At 39.8% G+C, this 20,686-nt stretch overlaps 1 protein-coding gene across 1 annotated transcript; it reads left to right on the top strand.

Annotated features, from left to right (window-relative positions):
• The first annotated feature begins 5,941 nt into the window (after nucleotides 1-5,941).
• On the top strand, nucleotides 5,942-15,016 carry sp6 (Sp6 transcription factor). The gene is made up of 2 exons (XM_084930242.1): nucleotides 5,942-6,137; nucleotides 13,336-15,016. Exon 2 carries the CDS (start codon nucleotides 13,456-13,458, stop codon nucleotides 14,374-14,376), a length of 921 nt encoding a protein of 306 aa, XP_084786368.1. The 5' UTR covers nucleotides 5,942-6,137; nucleotides 13,336-13,455; the 3' UTR covers nucleotides 14,377-15,016.
• Nucleotides 15,017-20,686: the final 5,670 nt, after the last annotated feature.

Genomic DNA, 20,686 nt, shown 5'->3' with positions numbered 1-20,686 from the left:
AACCAGCCAGTGGATTAAAACCAGGCCTTTCTTACTGTGAAGCGATGGTGCTAACTACCGCACCGCAATCTTGGTCATCTAACCATAACCATGAAACCTGAACCATAAAATAACAGCCATGAAATACAGGGTTGTTCTTTTTTCTGACGAAACAATTAAAAATGTGTTAAATATCATTTTGCACATATGAGTTATAATTTGAATCAATTTTGCAACATCTGGCATTTTTATGCATTCGGGTTTTTCAGAAAAAGAATGATGACATTAAATATGATCCACTTGGCATGCTAGGGTTAAAGCCAGTGTACTCGTCGTCCCAGTCCCAGGCACAGACAAATGAGGAGGATTGAATCAGGAATGGGATTTTAGCCAAATCACACACACCAATCGTCAAGAAGGAGATTTTCATGCTATGTCAGTCGGGGCCTGGGTTAACAATGACCTCCACTGATTGTGTCGACAACAGAGTGCAGTGGAAACTGTGCTAATGTTGGTGAAAAGCCAAATATGAGGAAACGGGGAACGCATAGCTAGGCAGCATCGGTTGGCAGGCTGTAGGATGACTTTTAAAATCAAGAAGAGGAAACAAGTGAAGAGTCAGTAGACTTGGTGGTGAAATCAGGAAGTTTAGAAAAGTATTCAAAGGACAAGATTAGCAAAGAAAATGTGGGATAATCAGGGAGAAAAAGAAAATGACTAGGCAGCAAGATTGAGCTGCCTAGTCATTGTGCAGCAGGTTAGGGTGATTAAGGACAGAGATGGAAAGGTACTAACGACTTAAGAGAGTCTGCAGAGAAGATGGAAGGAGTACATCGAAGAGTTCATGAATGAAGAGTGAGGAGAATAGACGGAGGAGAGTTAGTGAATCAATACGTGGAGGAAGTGAGGGTAGCTGTGAAGAGGATGAAGAGTGGAAAGGCATGTGGTCCGGGCGACATACCTGTGGAGTTATGGAGATGTCCAGATGACCAGATGGTTTGATACAATCTCAGAGAGTGAGAGGGCACCCGAGGAATGAACAAGGGTCATGTGCAAAACTGCAGGAACTACAGAAGGATAAAGCTGATGAGCCATAACATGAAGACATGTGACAGAGTTGTTGAAGCTAGGTTATGAGAAGAGGTGACCATCAGCGAGCAGCAGTACAGCTTCATGCTGAGAAAGAGCACAACAGATGTGACGCTTTCTTTGAGAGTGTTGATGGAGAAGGTCAGAAGGCGCTTCACTGTGTCTTTGAGGATCTACAGAAAGCATATAGGATGCCAAGAGAGGAGCTGTGGTACAGCATGAAGAAGTCAGGACTGGCAGAGAAGTGTGCGCGGGTGGTGCAGGACATGTAGCTGGTGGAAAAGAGCCTGGAGAGAAGAGGAATGAACCTCAGTAGAAGCAAGACGGAATACATGTTTGTGAATGAGAGGGAGACAGGTGTAACAGTGAAGGAGCAGGAAACAGAGGTAGTGAAGGCAGTGGAGTGTAAATACCCATGCATAAAGGAGGTGAAGAAGAGCATGCAGGCAGGTGCAGATGAGTGTGGGGGGTAATTTGTGATAGAAGGATGGCAGCGAGAGTGAAAGGGAAGGTTTACAAGTATGGATTGAAGAGGGTGGGACTGATGAAAAGACAAGCGGTCGAGCTGAAAATGTTCAGGTTTTAACTGGGAGTGAGCAGGACGGACAGAATTAGAAATGAGTACATTAGCAGGACAGCTCAGGCTCAGGAAGACAAAGTTAGAGAGATAAGGCTGAGATGATTTGAGGAAGAGGAATAGTGGATATATTCATGGATGTGAAGGAGGGTTGATGTGACATAGAGTGATGCTGGGGACAGAGCTGGAGGACGATCATTTGCGATGGTGGTCCCTACGGGGGGCATTCGAAAGAAGAAGAAGAAGATGTAGAAAGCAGTGTGATGTGGTTGGTCTTTATCTGACGCGTCAAAGGTGCGGCAGTGGCTCAGAAACTCAGTAATAAAGTAAAACATCAACACTGGAGACGAAGCTTCCTTTCAAGAATGTTTAAGTAACCAAAGATATATTCATGTACACACAGCATAAAGTCACACACATATACATAAAAATAAAAAGATAAAAAATATGTAAGCAGTGACAGAAATAAAAACTGTCAAACAAGCTATCCAAACACGTTTAAATCATTAGGAGAATTTGTAAGCCCCCGCTTGAAATCTCTCTGTAATTAAATGTTATTAAGCAGTCTCTTTCTAATTGTGCTGCATTGTATTCATGAGGAAATATGCTTGACTATTTAAAGATGTCGGTAAACACCATTTAGGCGTGGTGTGTGGTCTTCAGTTTAGTGGCCTGATTTCTTCTGTGAGCGTAAATGATACTGAAAGAAATCTGCAATATTATCCACATTTTAATAAAGATTTATCAAAGCAGGTTTGAGATGTTGGATTAATAAAGTATTCTGATTGTCCCTGAAGTTACATCAAAATAAAACACGTTCAAATAAAAAAACTTGTGTTAAAATAAGAACACTGGGGGGGGGGAAGCCCCTGATCTTTAAAGGTTCGAAATGTGCTTAAATCTAACAAGCTGTGTCCTGAATCAAGATGTTCTCAGTATTAGTCAACCACTCTGTGCTTCAAATCCACGCCGTGCTTTCGAGCTCAGCGTTTGTAGAGCGCCGTTCTAGAGAAAAAGGAGCAGAGAGGGTAGGAAGTCACTTCCCGCCGGCCTGTCTGTGGTCTGTGTTTGTCAGTTGATTTGAAGCTGCTCCACCAACATGCTGTGACAGGAAAGGAATTAACTCAGAGAGGAGACAAAATTTAAAATAACACCTCAAAGGCAAAAGATGTTAAAAACTATTAAATGTGTGATGCATGTTCAAAGCCACAGACTGAACTTTGACATGTTACAAGAAATGCAACATTTAGCGTGTTCTTTAAAGCTTTTGTTTGAGTTTAATCAGCATGTTAAAGAGAGACAGAAAAGAGCTTTCAAGTAGATCTGTGCAGTTCCCATGTTTTAGTCTGAGCCAAACCAGCTTTAGCAGGGTGACCTGATCCCACCTGGCCAAACATGAAGCAATGAGCAAGTGGGTCTGAAACAATGTGCGACGCAAGAAAAACCTCCACTAACAAACGGGAAATGAAGTGATTTTTAGTATTAAAAGGCACATTTTCTCATACATTCATACAGAGTCTGTTTTTATGTATTTCTGCTTCACATCCACACACAGTTAAGCAGTTAAACCTGAGTACCTGCAGACAACATGCAAACTCCATTTCATGTTCTGCATGACTATAAAGTGTGTAAGTGTGTATCATGTGTTTAGATTCAGCGTTTTTCTTTAACATTTGGTTTCATTTGTATACATCAGAACTGCGTGGTTAGATTTAGCTTTAATTATTCTTAAAGTATGATGCGTCAGGAGTGACAGCGGCCTCACTTTTCTTGATGATTGTGTGTGCCACCGTGACGTAGGTGTCAGTATTTGACGCCCTGGGAATTATTAAGCAAATCTTACTCATTTTTCCTGCCTTGACTGTCGTGCGTCTCTTTATCAGTCAGAGCTCACTTCACCTACTCCGGGTGAGTCTGCTGCCCAGAATTTAAAATGTATAGAAAAATATGACCACACAACTCCAGTATGTTCAAATTCACACTGAATGTCTGTTAAACCCTGTACAGATTGTAAAATCTTACAAACCACTTTTAAAGCGTTACTTGGCCTCAGTCAGTGGAGGATTTATCAACCCCATGCATGTTTGGGTCTATGATGACCAGTCTTTGCTTTTGCTTCCCCAACTGTGAATCATAACATTAGATGAAATTTATTGTCTTTAAAATCTCTTTTTATTCTTTTATTGCCTTAATTTTTACTTGTAGCAGGTTTTTGTTTATATTTGACTTCTTTATTCCTCATTATTTGTTTATTCACTTTATCATTTCTGCTTTTCTATAATTTAGTTTTTTTTATTTTGATGTTGTAATATATCTTCTTTTTTTTGTAAAAGAACATTTTAACAGTGTTTAAAAACTGCTATCAGTTTATTGCTATTATCAATGTTTTTTTAATTACAAAACTCATCACACATACTTCTAGTTGTAATTTTTTTGTCCAGTCGAACTGACAGAGAAAAACTAAAATACTGATTTGTTACACGTAATAATTATAACCACATTTATTATTCTTAATTAACTGTATCATTTGTTAACTGTTGTTATCATAATATATTTATATATATTTTTTTTTTGATATTTTGATTTAAACACATAAATAAAAACAATGGAGGTTTTTAGGTTTGGACCTCAGGAGGACAGATCTATTTATTTGAATTAATTTCTGTGAAAAATAAAGACAACAAAGACAGATTTCATGTTTTAATGTTTTTTGAAAACTACGACCAGTCAGTCTATAAGGAAGATTTTAAAATAAAGGTGTTTTTCTGGCACTAAAAGGGCATTTGGGGAAGGGGATGGTTACATAAGAGTCTGTCTAAGCTGACTTTACAGAAATGTGTTTAGTTTATTTCTTATTTCAACCACAAAAAAAATCTATGCTTTAATTTTTAAAAATAATTTATTAAAATGCATGTGATTGTCCTTGGAGAGAAAATCAAAAACAAAGACTCAAAATATTTTGGATGCAGGAGAAAAAGTCTGTGTGTGATCGCCCTACGTGTCACGAGTATCTGCAGTCACAGGATTCATGAGCTCATCTGTCTGACTGAAAGGCTGCAGTCCGACAGTAAACCCGGTTCTGTTTTAAACAGATTGTGACTTCAGACATAAAAGCAATTAAGGTAAACTGTGATACATGTGTTTGATATTTGTGTCAAGTAACAAACTGTCAGCAGATTTTGAATGCTTTTGCAGATTATTATCAAAGAAGAACAAAGCTTCTGCAGAGTGGAGGGCAATGAAAGATCTGGTAGAAGATATAAAGTGGACCTGGAGCTAAGCTTATTAGTCCATATATACATTTGTATATGTTTCTCTGTGTAATTTCTTACAACATATCAATGTTAAGAAGGAAATGCACATAACATTTTAGTACAGATGCAGACGTACATAAATCTACTTTATTTACAAGCATCGCTTTTTGTATGTAAATAAATTAGATTATTACAATTATTTTTTCAAGGCTTAACAACTGAGTATATGTAGTATTAACTAAGAATCAATTTATTTAGTTAGTTCTGTTTTTCTATACCTGCATACTAATGAAACAAACCTAAACAAATTAAAAACTGAGTAAATGTTTTCATCTCAGCATGTGTGGAGATTGTTTCAGTCTTTACTGTTTTTTTAAAGATATTATTTTTGGTGGCAGATACTTTTGCATTGTTCATATTACGGAAATGCAGCTGTTAGAGAAACAAATCTGTAGGTGAGTAAGAAGTCGAAATGAAAGAATATAGTTTTGTCTTTTGACATTAAACACTGGGGTAGCAACACAAAGTGAAAATAGCTGATCACAAGCATAACATTTCTGCAAACTCCATTAAGGTCAATGCAAAAAAGAGCACAAAAGCAGTATATATTATATATATAGTAGTATATATCATCAGAGCATCATTGGTAATACATTATCGTGTATAGCTGATTCATCAGGGGCCAGTTTATGTTTCTATGTGTCTATCTCTTGGTGGTCTGACTGATCTGTAACTGCATAATCCCACTGAAGTAATCAGAAAATAAAAACTGCAGTATTTCCTCTTAACTGTTTTGGAGGATGTATTAATACGCTGATGAGTAAATTGACTTGTATCCCACCACTGCAGCTCTGACAGGCTGTTCCACTGATCCCCTGTTTTCCTAAAGCGAGTCGTTTCCTCACCTCCAGCCGCCGAGAGCACATCTTCAAAGGGAGGGGTGGGGGGGCAGAGACGGAGCACCGGCAGGAGGGGGCGGAGCCTGGAGGGGCTCAAGACGCGCAGCCTATCATAGACTGTGTCACAACTGAGAATGCTGCTTACCTGTGCGCCAAAACTCTGACAGCCTTTCGCCTCACCTGGACCGTCTGCGATGGAGAAAAGCAGATGAAATATGATGAGGATTTTACTTTTCTGCGCGCATTTTTCCAACAAGGGCAAGAGCAGCGGAGCAGAGCCGAGACAGAGTTTACTTCCAGAAGAAAAGCACAGCGGCAGCACCTCTGTAGGGCAGACAGGTAAGGCTGTATTTTAACTTTCTGACATCTGCTGCGACCTCCTGTGTGGTACCGTATGTCTGTTATATACAAAAATCACAATGAAGTGTTTTAAATCTTCATCAGACTGATGGAAAGTCTTCCAGGCTTCAAGTTAACTGGAGGGTTTTATTTATAAATCGAAAGTCTCAAAATACAACATGTTAGGTAACGTACGCAGGTTACTTACTGGATAAATTCACGTTATAGAGGCTAACCAGCGGCTGGCACTTAATTTTAGGTTATGTATTTAGATTTTGGACAATAAACGCCAGTGTTAGAAAATAGAAATTCGAGATTGTTAAATTGTTGTTTTACAGCCGTAATTAGATCAGAATAAAATATTTCTGCAGGAAGAAAAAAACAACAAGTTGACCCAGTCTTGTATATTAAATAACTAATGTGATGATGAAATAAAAGCATAAAGTATTTGACCTTAAATTTAAGACCAAGATTTCACTTAATAAATTAGAGGGAAATCAAATCAGATTTTAGTCTAATCTCTGTGCCATCAGTCTGTTTTTCCTATTAGAAAATTATTGCCTAACTAAATAAATGATGATACTGTAAATCCCTAATTTCCTGCAATCCAAACTGGGGGATTTTTTTAAATATATATTTTTAAAAGTATAGAAGAGTGCAAATTAAGTTATAAAAAAAAGTTTTTAAAAAAATGAAAGATATCTTTCCACGTGAAGCTTGATTACAGTTTTTTTTTAATTAAATTAGTTTTACTCTGAAAATGCCAACAGTGCTGAGAAATCAGAGCTTCAGATTAAGATCTTTGTTTGATTAAAGCAGCTGAACCACACTGTAGGTACAGTTTTACTCAGAAGTGTTTTCCATTTGATTTATTTAACATAGATATTGATGTCATGAAGAATGTAAATGGCAGTTTATTGTTGCAAATGATGAAAGTGCTGCTAATTTAAAGTGTTTGATAGACTTATGACTATTTTAATGTAAAACAAAGCGTCATATTTTACTTTTTGTTGTTAAAAGTAAAAACTTTTATATCATATACATTTTTTAAAAGTCCTAAAAAGGGAGTGGGGGGGGGGGGTGATCTTGAATAATATATTAAGTAATTGCACAGTATATGATTACATTTTGCTGGACACTAACTAAGAAGCAGAACAGGTCTGATCTTTTTAAATGATTTAAAATTTCTTTGTCTATTTATTTAAAGTGTATAAAGAGAAGTTTGTGCTGAAGGACAACTTGTGACTGAGAAGATCTGAGAAACAAAACACTTTATAAAGTTTGTCAAAATCACCAAAAATAAAGTACCTTGTCACTTCTAGTAGAGCGACCAACTCTAAAACCTCGGTAGAGTCACTGTGAAACAGATTTTTGATTGAAAGTACCACACAAAAAAAAGTGTTGCAGGAAATTAATTTTACGCAACTGAGTATGAATCCGTGTCTCACATGTAAAGCTGTCACTCATATCTAAACCATCTCTGTGATTAATAACACAGTTAAAGTGCAGAGGGAGAGATTAGCAGCCCCCACATCTCAAGCTTTGCACACCGCACAACTTGATCCTTCGCCCAGGTGTGCAAATCGTCTCAGACTACGGTCGCTGCATCATTGTTTTCACATCTATTTGTACTGATGGAGAACATTCGCTCACGTACGGCCACTCTGCAAAGTTCAAAACATCTAGTGTTGAGAGATGTGTGTTTGAAGCTCATTTTTTATTCACCCTTCTGACAACAGCCGTGACTCCTGCACAAAGGTGGTCTCCTCTCCACCCACGATGTATTTAAACAGGTTAAAACAAACTTCTTCTAAATGTCATTTGACACTGAGCTTGTCTTTCTGGAGCCAGGATGTTGTTGTACATCTGGACTGCAGTTAAACTGGACCGCTGCTCAGACTGTGGCCACTACACGAGATTTTAATGTTTGTTTTAACATTGTTTTCTACTAATGGCAAATGTTTTTCTCACATCTGGTCACTCTACAGAGTTCAGAAATGTTTTATTTTGAAGTTTGCCATTCATATATTCTCTGCCATAAACATGCACTCCACTCTGCATGTCATGCACTTCTTGCAGGTTAAACCAAACTCCTTGTGGATGTCAGCGTTACCGTTTTAACTGCGTGGTTCTACGTCTCTGATGATATGGGAAAGTAGACGGATGGTTGTTAAACCGGATGTGTAAATGACATCGGGTACTGGAGAAGTCAAACTTTTGTCCCTAAAAGAGTTTTTAACTTTTGTTCTGCAGCTGAACAGCACAAAGTTCAGAAACGTTTAATTTTGATAGACACGTGTTTGAATCATATATTTTATTCCGTCTTCTGAAAACAGATGTGACTCCTCTCCATTTATAATGCACCTCAAGCAGGTTCAAACAGACTGCTCTAAAAGCCCTCGCACTGAAACTGGTCTTTTTGGAGTATAGACGATCTAACTGTTTGTTCTATATCTCGGATAATATGGGATGACAGATTAAAAGGGACAGCAGATCTTCCACAGGTCTGGAGTCAGACTTTGGACTTTTAATTGTTTGTTTTAATATCTTCTGTGGGCTAAATGCTATTTGACCCAGAGTGGAAACAGAATGGCTATTTTACCTGTTTTATCCCCGTGTGGGAGATGAGATGATGGACTTTCCTGATTTTTGGTCTAACAGTGTAAACAACAAGATAGTCCTTCAGTCTAGGGGACCTGTAATCTATGGAAGAAGACAGTTTGCAAGGCCCACCACATCTTTTACATGTCTGGAGTCAGACTGTGATCATTACAGGACTTTTTAATGTTTGCTTTAATGCCTTTTGTAAGCATGGCAATCCTTTTCTCACATATCCGCTATAACTGTTTGAAACACATGACATGACCTCCACTCAGACCTCCATTCCCAAACTAGTCTTTTTGGAGCACTAACATTACTGTTTTTACAACTTTATTCTTAAATGTGACAACAGACTTATAATTAAACCAGGCCTGATGAAAACATCCAAGATTTGTTGATTCTCAGTTACATTTTCTGAGTAGAAACAATTAGAGTAGCGCTTTCACGCTTTACTTATTTAATTTTGAAAATCACCAGCCGATGGACTAACAGTAGCGAGTTCTGTCTTTCTCGTCACTGCTTCAATCTGCCTCTTGTTTCTCAGTGGCAGGCTCCTAAATTGCGGCTCTGCTGAGTCTTGGTCAGACAGGTTTTATGACCAGAACTCTGTCATTGCTCTGAACCATCCTCCCCCGGGGCCTCCTCTCACTCCCTCCCCATGCCAGCTGTTCCTCTTAGGAGCCTGCAGTGCTTCCAGCACTTTAGCAAAGAGCTTGATTTGTTTATGTCAGTAAGAGCAGATTTGTGGAGGGACTGTGCCGCTGTGCCGCCATGTCACATTCTCAAAAAATTACAGAGCAGTATGTAGCTCTGGCTCCAGGCTGACAGGAACTAAATCAGCTGGACCTTTTAATACAGACCTTTCATGTGGGAATTCCAAACTAATTGCTTTACGATTTCAGTGAGACAAGAAAACATCTCTGAGTGGCTTTGGGTGAGCTTTTGAGAAGGAAATGTAGTATGCATGGTTTGACTGTAGTGCTCCAACATTCAGGATGCACCACACATGCAAAAAACGTGCAGAAAAGACAAGCAAAGGAAAAGGTCTAAAACTGTCTTTTTTGCTCATTGAAAAAGTGTCTCTTTATCACTTTTGATATATATTTGTGGATATTTATTTGTAAAATGAATTATAGCAATGATAAAGAATCTTTCAAAAATGTTCTGGATAGGGTTTTGTATCCAGATCAACTCCAAAAACAAATTCCTCTGAATTCAGGCTTAAAATTGTCATACTAACTTGTAATCCTGCTAACACACAATCTGAACCAATCACACGGAGTCTTTAGTAGAGTGCAGAAATAAGAAATCATACATAAAAATAAAGAAAAGAGAAAAGAAAAGTAAGGACTCAATCACACTTTGACCTTTACCTGCACTCTGGAACAGCTACCTAACCCACCTGTCAAAAAATTTCATTTGCAGGTGTCTAAAAGCTTAATAATTTAGACTTTACTCTGGACTATTTGAAGCTTACGATGCAGCCTGTTACCAGCATTCACAGCTGTGTCAGTGCAAGTGTAGTTACATCTACATCAGGTTACGGCTTAGGCTATGAAATAAGTTATAGTTTAGTGTTTCAGTAGAGTTTGCAGTTATGACGTACCTACAGAAAAAATCCACTATAATGCTGAGTAAATAAAATAAAAGTAAATAATATAAAAGATTTCACATAAAATACAATGAATACAGATATTTGGTAACATCTAAAAAATACCATGTAAGTGTGATCGAAATATCTACTATGATGTACGACTCAACTTCTAACCATTGAAGCATCCTCAGTGGTTGAAATTAGGTCAAATTCAGATCTTCGTAAGAGCCAGAAAAGACGACTTTTAAACCAAATTTAGATGTAAAGTGACGTCTTTTTAAAGCAGGGGTGGGGAACTCCAGGCCTCAAGAGCTGGTGTCCTGCAGGTTTTAGATATCACCCTGGGTCAACTCACCTGAATGATTAGTGATTAGTTCATTACCAGACCTCTGGAGAAATCCAAGACATGTTGAGGAGGTAATTTAGCCATTTAAATCATATCAGCTGTGTTGGATCAAGGACACGTCTAAAACCTGTGGGACACTGGCCCTTGAGGCCTGGAGTTCCCCCACCCCTGTTTTAAAGGCTAAAAAAAATCACAAAATAAGAAAATCACAGTCACAGAATAATGTATGTGGAGGAGTAACTCAGGGGATACTTCACTGTCGGCAAGCACAGCTTCACCTACTTGCTACATCTGATGCCAGTTTGACCTGCTGCTAATTGATCTACGCATCAGACTGGATGTCCATGAAGCTCGTGTTTTCACACAACCTGTCAGATATCACCAAATGATCTCCAGACTGCCATACCAGCCTCTACAGCTTCAGACTACTTTATTGTTTCCTGCTGTAAAGATAATTACAGATGTTCATGGTTGAGTTGAGGTGGGTGGGGGTTAGTGGAAGTCAACAAGATCATCTTGGGCCAAGGACAAGCCTCACAGGCTGGTAGCTTCTTGTCAAAGCTTCCACAGACTTGTCCACCTTTAACAAGCTTTGTGTCACCTGGAAATCTGAGCCCATCCCACTGACGCTGCTGCGGTTTGCATTCCTGGAGCGTGTTGGGCGCAGGATGCTATTTCAGCGCGTGTGCCTGTGATTATGGACGTAAAGTAATTGTTCTCATTTTGTCGTCGACTCCCATTCTCAGGCTCATGAATGTCGTCAGTCTGTAACTGTTGATGCTTTCTGCCTCCGGTGTGTAAGGGGCAGGGCGCTTCACGGGTCTCGCCTGGAGAGCTGTTGTTGTAAATCATGTGTGATTCATAAAAAACTGGTTCTCCTGTCTGCCAGGTTTCATCTCCAAAACCTCAGAGACGTACAAATAGACCTTGGCCTGCAGCCATACCTCCCTGGAACTTCTTCCTTTACCAAACTGCTCTCCTGTCAACACCCCCCTCCGCTCTCGTCCCTCCCCCCATCTAACCATCATTATCCTCCCCCCAGCGCTGCCTCAGTGCAGGCCGATGATGTTGTTTTCTTTGTACTTGTCTTTGACCGTCCTCCATGGGAAGTACCTGGCAGCGGATGCACGTAGCAGGCCTCTGCCTGGACACGTCCGGCTCCCCCCTCTCCTCCGTCTCCATGGCCATGCAGCGTGAGAACTGCAGTATCCATGGCGACGAAGGGGGTGTGCTTAGGGTTGGTTATTTAAATGTTGTAGACAGGCGGATTTAGGCCTGAACGTCAGCTCTTCAGAGGTTCAGAAACACACATACACACAATATGACAAACAGAAAAATGCTTTCCAACAACTCGGGAATATTCTGAAGGTCAAAGAAATGTTACAGAAGACGTTACCCAGCTTTTATTTCCTCCTTAGCGTGCTGTTGAGCTGTTAAGTTTAGCTCAGCTTTAGACTGCAAAACTCTGCAGCCTGTCTTCTGATAAAAACCACACGCTCTTCTTACATTAACCGGTTTTGGCCTCCTTGCACTGGTTGCTAATTTAATTTTCAGTCCATTTTAAAATTCTGCTCATGACTTACAAGGCTTTACTTTTTCAAGCGCCCGAGTTTATTGATGAAGTTTTAATTCCTCATTACCCTCTTTGTTCTGCTGGGTTCCCACCACCATCTGGTCAACCAGTCAACCATTACGTTTCATTACATTTTTCCTGGTTGGGCATCCAGGTAAAGGTCTGAGCGTGTCCTGGTAACTCAGCTCTGGACCTGTCGGCTTTTACGTTATCCTAACATCATCCTTAAGACACACTTTTACAGACTTCATGTCTCAAACTTTTTTTTACTTTTTTTTTTTTAGAAATAGACTTAAAATAAATCTTAATTTTGTGCTTCCTGTCAGAGCAGAAAAGGTTTTTGGATTGGTTTGTTTTTTTTAACAGAGGTGGGGCTTTTGGCCTGATTTGAAAGTGATTAACATATGGAGTCTTTTCAAATCCAGATCCAGGAATTTTTGGACAGATTGATTAGAATTGTGTGAAGGAAGAACAATTGTAAGACATCCTCCAGAAATTATAACAAACTAATCTTCATCCAGATATACATCTGAACGTGAGGGACTCGTTCGTGCTGGTTGTTCAGAGAGTTTTGGGTCTTAGTGGGGAGATGAAGTCTTGGATTGCTTTTAAAAACTTGTTATCCTCGTTGCTCAACAAGTTTTACGTTTGACCTTTTTGTTATCCTTAGAAGGTTAAAACAGCAGAAGTTGAATCCTCTCCCAGCTTTTTTGGAGTCAAACCCTATGTTTAGTCAGGTCTCACTCTTTTGGGAACAGCCTGAAAAGGTCAGACTTGGTGGAGCCTGCTGCATCACAATGACGTGTTTTCTATCTGTTTGACACAGGTTGTTTTTTTCCTCTCTGAAGGGCGTCAAAAGCAGCCAGCTGCTTATAATAGTGCTTTCAATTTTCTTTAGAAGGCTAAAAGAAACCTCATAAAGATATTTACTATAGAAATGCTTGATAGGAATGAGAAATGCTCATTCCTGTCAAGCATTTCAATAATAAATGTCTCCATATTTTAGACTTCTCGTTTGTGTCTCCTGAAAAATAAACTTGGTCTCGTTAGTACTTCCATAACAGTCTTCTCTTTCTTTCTGCAGGTTTTTAATGCGTCACCATCCTGTCATGTGGTAATCATCTCAGCGTAACCCAAAAGACACTGAACAACACTTTGAGCAGGTGACCTCATCCACAGATTTGCACCTGCACGAGCTGCTCACATGGCCCACCCATACGAGCCCTGGTTACGGACAGCACCACCTAGTGGCAGCTCAGACGACATGAACATCGCTTCCTGGTGGGACCTTCACAGAGACGTCCAAGCAGGCAGTTGGATAGACCTACAGACGGGTCAAGGTGTGGGCCTGCCTTCAGTGAATCCAGGCGGCTCCATGGGTTTGCAGCCTTCTCTGGGGCCCTATGGCTCAGACCCACAGCTGTGCACCCTGCCCCCGGCTCAGCACGCTCCACCCTCGCAACCATCCCATCTCTTCCCCCAGGACGGCTTCAAGATGGAGCCACTGGCCCCTGAAATGCTGCAGCAAGAAACCTTCTCAATGGAGGAACCTCAGGAGACGTCTGTGTCAGCTCGCCCCAAGCCCCAGCGCCGCTCTTCTTCCAGAGGCGGCAGCCAGGCTGTGTGCCGCTGCCCTAATTGCGTCCACGCTGAGCAGATGGGCCAGAGCACTGACGACAGCAGGAGGAAGCACATGCACAATTGCCACATCCCCGGCTGTGGCAAAGCCTACGCCAAGACCTCCCATCTGAAGGCTCACCTGCGCTGGCACAGCGGAGACCGGCCGTTCGTCTGCAACTGGCTGTTCTGTGGCAAGAGGTTCACGCGCTCTGATGAACTGCAGCGACACCTACAGACGCACACTGGAGCCAAGAAGTTCAGCTGCGCATTATGTCCCAGAGTGTTCATGCGCAACGACCACCTGGCCAAGCACATGCGCACCCATGAGTCCCCGCCAGGACAAGGGGAGGACAGGCTAAACGGAGATGGGAGGGGGGATAAGAGCTTTGATGCATCGACACCTCCCCAGTCGTCCTCAAACGTGTCTGACAGCACAGATCCTCCACTGAAGCTGAAGTGTGAGACAGACGCCTCCGTCTCCAGCGTGACGGGGCAGTCGGGCTAGCTGCGCCGCGTTCAGTTAAAGGGTTGCCATCACCTCACAGAGGTGTCATAGTTTCACGATAGATTAGAGAGTAGAAGGAAGGTATGAACACTCTTTCACTGATGAACACTGGATGGAACAAAAAATATGTATGTGTGATCCTGTGAATTTATCACACAAATGTGATAAACCGTGATGCCACGGCACGCTGAAAAGCAGGAATCCTATTGATCTTGTGTGTAAACCTTTCGTCTGTGACTACTAAAGGTGAAAGGTGGCGAAGGAGGCGACGGAGCTGAAGCTGCAGCTTGTTGCTGGACTTCGATTGCTGCTAGCGCTACAGCCACCAGTAGCCCAAGAGACTGACATGAGTTCATGAGAAGGTGGTTAGGTAACTTGTTTACAATCAGATCAAATGTGTAACTGGAAGAAAAGAGGATTGAGTTTAACAGTTTCAAGGAAAGCAGACAGTAATATTGATATTTTCCTTATGTTCAGACTGTTACCACGTGTGTGTAGCCTACTGTACTGGAAGAAGATGTAGGTTAGCAGCCATTTGAATGGGTGAAAGTGCAGAAGACCAAAGAGTGTGACAATAATTAAAATGGTCTGTAATTCAAAGGAAATACAACTTTAATGTTGTACTATGGCCAAAATAAGGCTGGTGATAATATAATATAATATAATATAATATAATATAATATAATATAATATAATATAATATAATATAATATAATATAATATAATATAATATAATATAATATAATTAATATAATATAGAAAATTATGCACTACAATGGCTAGTGTTTACCAAAAATACTGTGTTTATGTCACTGCCATAGTGGCACTTATTAACACACAGTAGGAGAATGTGAACAGGTGTTCCACTGGGAGCGCAACAAAGAAAAAAACTACTACAGTGATGTGAAAAACTCACAAGGACGGAGGCTGAATGGCAGGCGGACGGGAAATGCCGGCTGGTGAAATGAAGCCCGGTTTCTGTCGAGACACGCCGATGAGAGAAGTCACATCTGGCAGCAAGACAAACACAACTCCACAGATCAGCCCTGTCAACACGACAGGCTTGCACAGAGAAATACTCCTTCTGCTACATCTGCCATTTAAGGTCACGGATAGAGCTGATGTTCTTACTTTTTTATGAGTTGTGGCTAAAACACAACCAAACCATGGCCCCAACATTAAATGGGTCACTGACGATGACTGCTAATAGGTTAATCCGGAGCCCGATGCAGTCCCGCCGTTTAAAGCTGCATTTAACTGCAGCTTTTGTAACAATGGCTGAAATGTGTAATGTGAAAGAGCTCACTTGATGAGTCACCGCTCATTCATCTCATCTGTACTCTATGTTTTAGCATCTTTTAGGTCGTTGTTTTGATTTATCTGCTCTCACCTTTACTGTTGTTTCAGCTTCACCCATGAATCATGCTTCCAGCTCACTGCTGCCTCTAAACAGAGAGAGTGAGCAACTCGCTGCAAAACATAAAACTACAAAACTTTATTTTATTTTTTTTAATAAAAGGGAGTCAATATTAAACTCACAATATTCAAGGGACAAAAAATACACTATATGGATAAAAGTACTGGGCCACCTACACATTGCATCTGCAGGAGTAAACTCGTGCCACGAAGCTCCCGATGTACAGTTTTTGTGCTGACGTTAATGCCAAAGGATGTTTGGAGTTAAGGACTCACTGGAGCGTTCAGAGTTTTTTTCAGTGTCTGTAAAAGCAGCCTGCCTGTCCTGGTGCTTGATGTTACACAGCTGTGCCAATGCAGCTGAAAACACCTAAATTCAAAGGTTAAGACGTGCAGCTCAATACTTTTACAAATATAGGGTATAATTCTAAAAATCAAATACAGCTTTAAAATACACCAGCATTTACTGGTTTTCCTGCTGCCCCCAAGTGGCCAAAATTAAAATAACACAAAAGAAAATATAAAAAAAAACCAAAAACCAAAAAAACATTTTTTTTAAAAGCATAGAGATGGACATTGCCACCGTGATAAAGTAATGGTTTTGCACTCATTTTTAAGGTGAAATTAGCACCATGTTGTTTTTTGTTTTGTTTTCATTTTTTTGTTTGTTTTTTTTTTAGCTAGAAGTAACCGTGTATGGATAAAAGGGCGGAGTGCTAAGTTATCAGCAAACTGTAAAGCTCACGTGTCAGTCAACACAGCTGCACCATTAACTTAATTAAACAAGTAGATGAGTTCTATAAACAATTTTTTTTTTTATGAAAAGAGAGAAAAAAAACACTTTTGGAGTCCCTCAAGTGGACATTAGAGGTACTGCATTTTTGCCTTTTCCATGTTGGCTTTATGTTTCAGCTCTGGAGGCTCCCTCTATTGTTTTTCACACAGATATTCCACCTTGAGGCTGTCAGGTGACACCCCCGTCGTTATGACGCCTTTGCTTGTTCACACTGAACCACAGCGAGTCAGTGTGGTTAAACACAGGCCGGCTTAATCAAAGGGGCATGACGTCTTATGTGTCCCAGCGAGTTTTCGGAAGGGCTGGCGCCACATTCCAGCATTTGACACTTGATGAGTGTGCTGTTAGGCAGTGTTACGGTAGATGGTTGATAACTGCTCACCTTCTCAATAAAGGTGCTACAAACACACAATGACACACCTCTCATGGGCTTTCTGTTCCAAACTGGACCGACAAGGTTGCTTATTTGAGAACTTGTGTGCCTTTGTTTTATATTAAAGAAAAGTGTTCTAGACCTCAGTTTATTGCAAATGAGGAGCAACCAATGCAGTGCAACATCTCTCAAAACACAAACGGCCTACACTAGAATATGTTGCACAGGAAGGGTGGAAATAGTGGATCCTGTGGACCCAGGTTCACACTGATTCATGATTACTATGTGCCGGCTTGAACGTGAAAGCCCTCCGGTTCACTTTTGCACCTTTAACACAGAAGGTGTCCTCATACTTGAATCTCCCTGCTGTAAACAGGCAGTACATAAAAGAGGTGGAACATGACGGTCATAAATCTCATAAATATGTAAAAGAAAATGTCAAAATGGCTCAAAATGTTCACGCTGTCATCACATATATCATCTGACAGAGGGGTACACTGCTGGATTTCCTCATTGAGTGGCTTCATATAGTTCTTCCAAACGTTTCCTGCCCCCATTTCCATTTCAATAAGAGCTGCTGCAGTTTTGTTTTCATTTTCAGAGACACATCATTTACCAGAACACGTTGTTGAAACACGAGCACCGTTCAACTCCTTTTTTCTGCAGCGTTGACATGGAGAGAACGGCTGCGCTGGCAGACCAGCAGCAGGAAGAGCTTTGGTTACTTGTTTTGGGTAGTTAACTTTCATAATCGATATTGTATGATTGGTAGTTGTGTAGCAAGCAGTGCGAGCAGCTTTACAGTGTAAAACACTTTTAGGATGTATGTAAACCGTCACAGACGTTAGGCAGATTTTTATATATTAGAGAGCTTGAATTACTGGAGGCTCACAGTTGCTGTATTAATGTATAGAAAATAACAAATGAAAGACAATGCTTAAACATTAGTCAATTATTGTGTATTGACTATTATTATTATTAATAATAATAATAATAGTAATAATTTCTGAGTTCTTTCCTTTTATGGACAACATTTTGAATTGGTTACTGTAGTAAATGTAGTAGTTGTGGAGACTGTAATAAAATAAGTTCAAAAACTTTTAATAAGTTAAATATCTTGGTGTAATAACGTATTTAATCTATTATTGTCCTTTATTAAATAAAGATATATGTATATATTCTGTGTTCATGTTTAACTTTTATTTATAGGAGGCAGAATTTCTGAATTTCTTTTCGTTTTAATTTGCACTCAAATAATAAGAGACAAATAATAATAATAATGCTCTCACTTCGTTAGGTATACTTGTTCCACTGCTTGTTAATGCAAATATCTAATCAGCCATTCACACAATAACAACTCAGTGCATTTAGACATGTAGACATTGTGACGACAACCTACTGAAGTTCAAACCGAGCATCAGAATGGGAAAGAAAGGGGATTTAAATGACTTTGATTGTGGTATGGTTGTTGGTGCCAGGCGGACTTATCTGAGTATTTCACAAACTGCTGATCTGCTGGGATTTCACACACAACCCTCTCTGGGTTCATAAAGAATAGATAAAATATCCAGTGAGCGCAGTTGTCCGGGTGAAAATTCCTTGTTTATTCCAGAGGTCAGAGAGGAATGGCCAGACTGCTTCGAGCCGATAGGAAGGCAGTATTAATTCAAGCTTTGCAATCAAGGTATGCCGGGAAGTATCCCTGAGCATACATGTTGAACCCAGTAGCAGAAGACCACACTGAGTGCCACTTTTGTCAACTAAGATAAGGAAACTGAGACCACAACTCACAGTCTCTGCAAAGTTGGACCATAACAGATTGGAAAAACTTTACCTGGTCTTATGAGTCTCAGGTAGTAGAGTCATTATTTGGTGTAAACATCATGAAGCATGAATCCACCTGCTTTGTGTCAATGGTTTGGGCTTCTGGGGGTGTTGTGGGGGATATTTTATTGGCACATCTTTGACCCCTAGTACCGACTGAGCATTGTTTAAATGCCACGGCCTACCTGAGTATTGTTCCTCACCATGTTTATCCTTTTAGTTTTTTAACTTCTTCTTATTCATCAAGTGCAATCAGACAATCCAATCATTCACGTCTCCATTTGACAGATATAATGTCGGTGCAATTACATCTTTCTTTCTTTCTTTCTGAAAATCAGCCCACAATTTCTGGCATTCTTACGCTCCATATTTGCTCCATAACTACATGAAATGAGAGAAATAAGAACTAACCAAACATAAATAATAACATCCGCCAGGGGTCATAAAAACACTCTGAAATCTAACAGTATGGATCATATATCTATCAATTAGGGATAAGAAAGATGGTGGTGGGAGTAAAAATCAGAGGAATTAAAGAGGAAGTACCGAGGTTCATTGTAATGAAAGTAAATTTGTAAACCTCCTTCACCCTTTCCTTCTATTGACCCACCATTGAGGACTGTGGCCTCAGCCAGGTTATTGTGATCATCTTCTTAGCAATGAATAAAACAACTTTCAGTAGGAATATCCAATTGTTGCTTTTTAATCCATCTGGTCCCCAACATATTGATCTTCTTTTTAATAGCTCATTTGATTGTTAACATAAAAAATTGCTCCATACTTGGTGCTGTGGCACATGGCTTGTCCCGTTCTTTGTGTTTCTGTACATGTAGGCTCTCAGCTATAAATACCTCTGAAAAATCATGTGCTGCATGTTTGAGCTGAAGCTGTTCAGAAGACATCAGCTCATCTGCCTCAAATAGCTGACCCAACATTAGAAGCCTCTAATTTGGAGGAAGGAAAGTGAGAACGATGTGCAATCATCTTGCTTACGAGTCTTAATTTCTTTCTCACAATGGACCATTTTTAAAGATAGGTTTTTCACAACAATTATTTATTTGATTTCTTCTCCAGATGACTTTACTCATGAAGGGGATTGTATCTGAAAATATATTTGATCATTCATTCTGTTCCACCCTGATCTAGATGGTTTGTCCATCCACATTGTACCCATTTTCTGGCGACTGCTTCCTGGGGTATATCACACCTTGACACAAAATGTTTGAACATGACAGTGAGTTTACTGTAATCAAATGACCTCCACAGTCATCAGATCTCAGTCCTATAGAGCACCTTTGGGATGTGGTAGGACAGGAGATTCTCATCATGTGCAGCTGACAAATCTGCAGCTTGGGATGCTATCATGTCAACATGGACCAAAATCCCCAAGGAATGTTTTAAGCACCTTGTTGATTCGACACCACAAAGATTTGAGACAGCAAAAAAGGGAGTCCAGTGATATTAGAAAAGTGTAACTAATAAAATGGCCAATATGCAAATAATATTAAGCTGAGAAACAAACAAACAGTTGTTTGGCCACACAACCTGACAGAAGGTCTGTAATAAAATACAGACATTCTTTAAATTAAACTAAAATAATAAACTTTAAGGCAAACATTGATTTAAAAATACAATTTTCCTACTAAAGGATTAAAAACAAAATATTTTAATAATTAATTGTGTGGAAATGGTTACTTTCAGAACTGTCAGTTTGACTGGTAAAAAAATGTTTTTCTGGAAAATATAAAAAAAAATTACTTATGACTCACCTTTGATGGGAGATTTTATTACTTTGAAGTTTTAGTCATATTTTACACCGTAAATCTTGGTAAGACGCATCTAAGGATAAAAGTCTAAATGACCCAAATTAACCCCCTGAGGGTGTTGCGTTCAGGGACAAC

The sequence above is a fragment of the Perissodus microlepis genome, chromosome 6 (genome assembly GCF_051167445.1).
Source record: "Perissodus microlepis isolate ML-2025 ecotype Zambia chromosome 6, ASM5116744v1, whole genome shotgun sequence".
Taxonomy (NCBI): Eukaryota; Metazoa; Chordata; class Actinopteri; order Cichliformes; family Cichlidae; genus Perissodus; species Perissodus microlepis.
This window is presented reverse-complemented; position numbering and strand designations above follow the sequence as displayed.

Bases quoted from the DNA above. Each gene is read 5' to 3' on its own strand.
- sp6 (XM_084930242.1), top strand. From the start codon at position 13,456: ATGGCCCACCCATACGAGCCCTGGTTACGGACAGCACCACCTAGTGGC.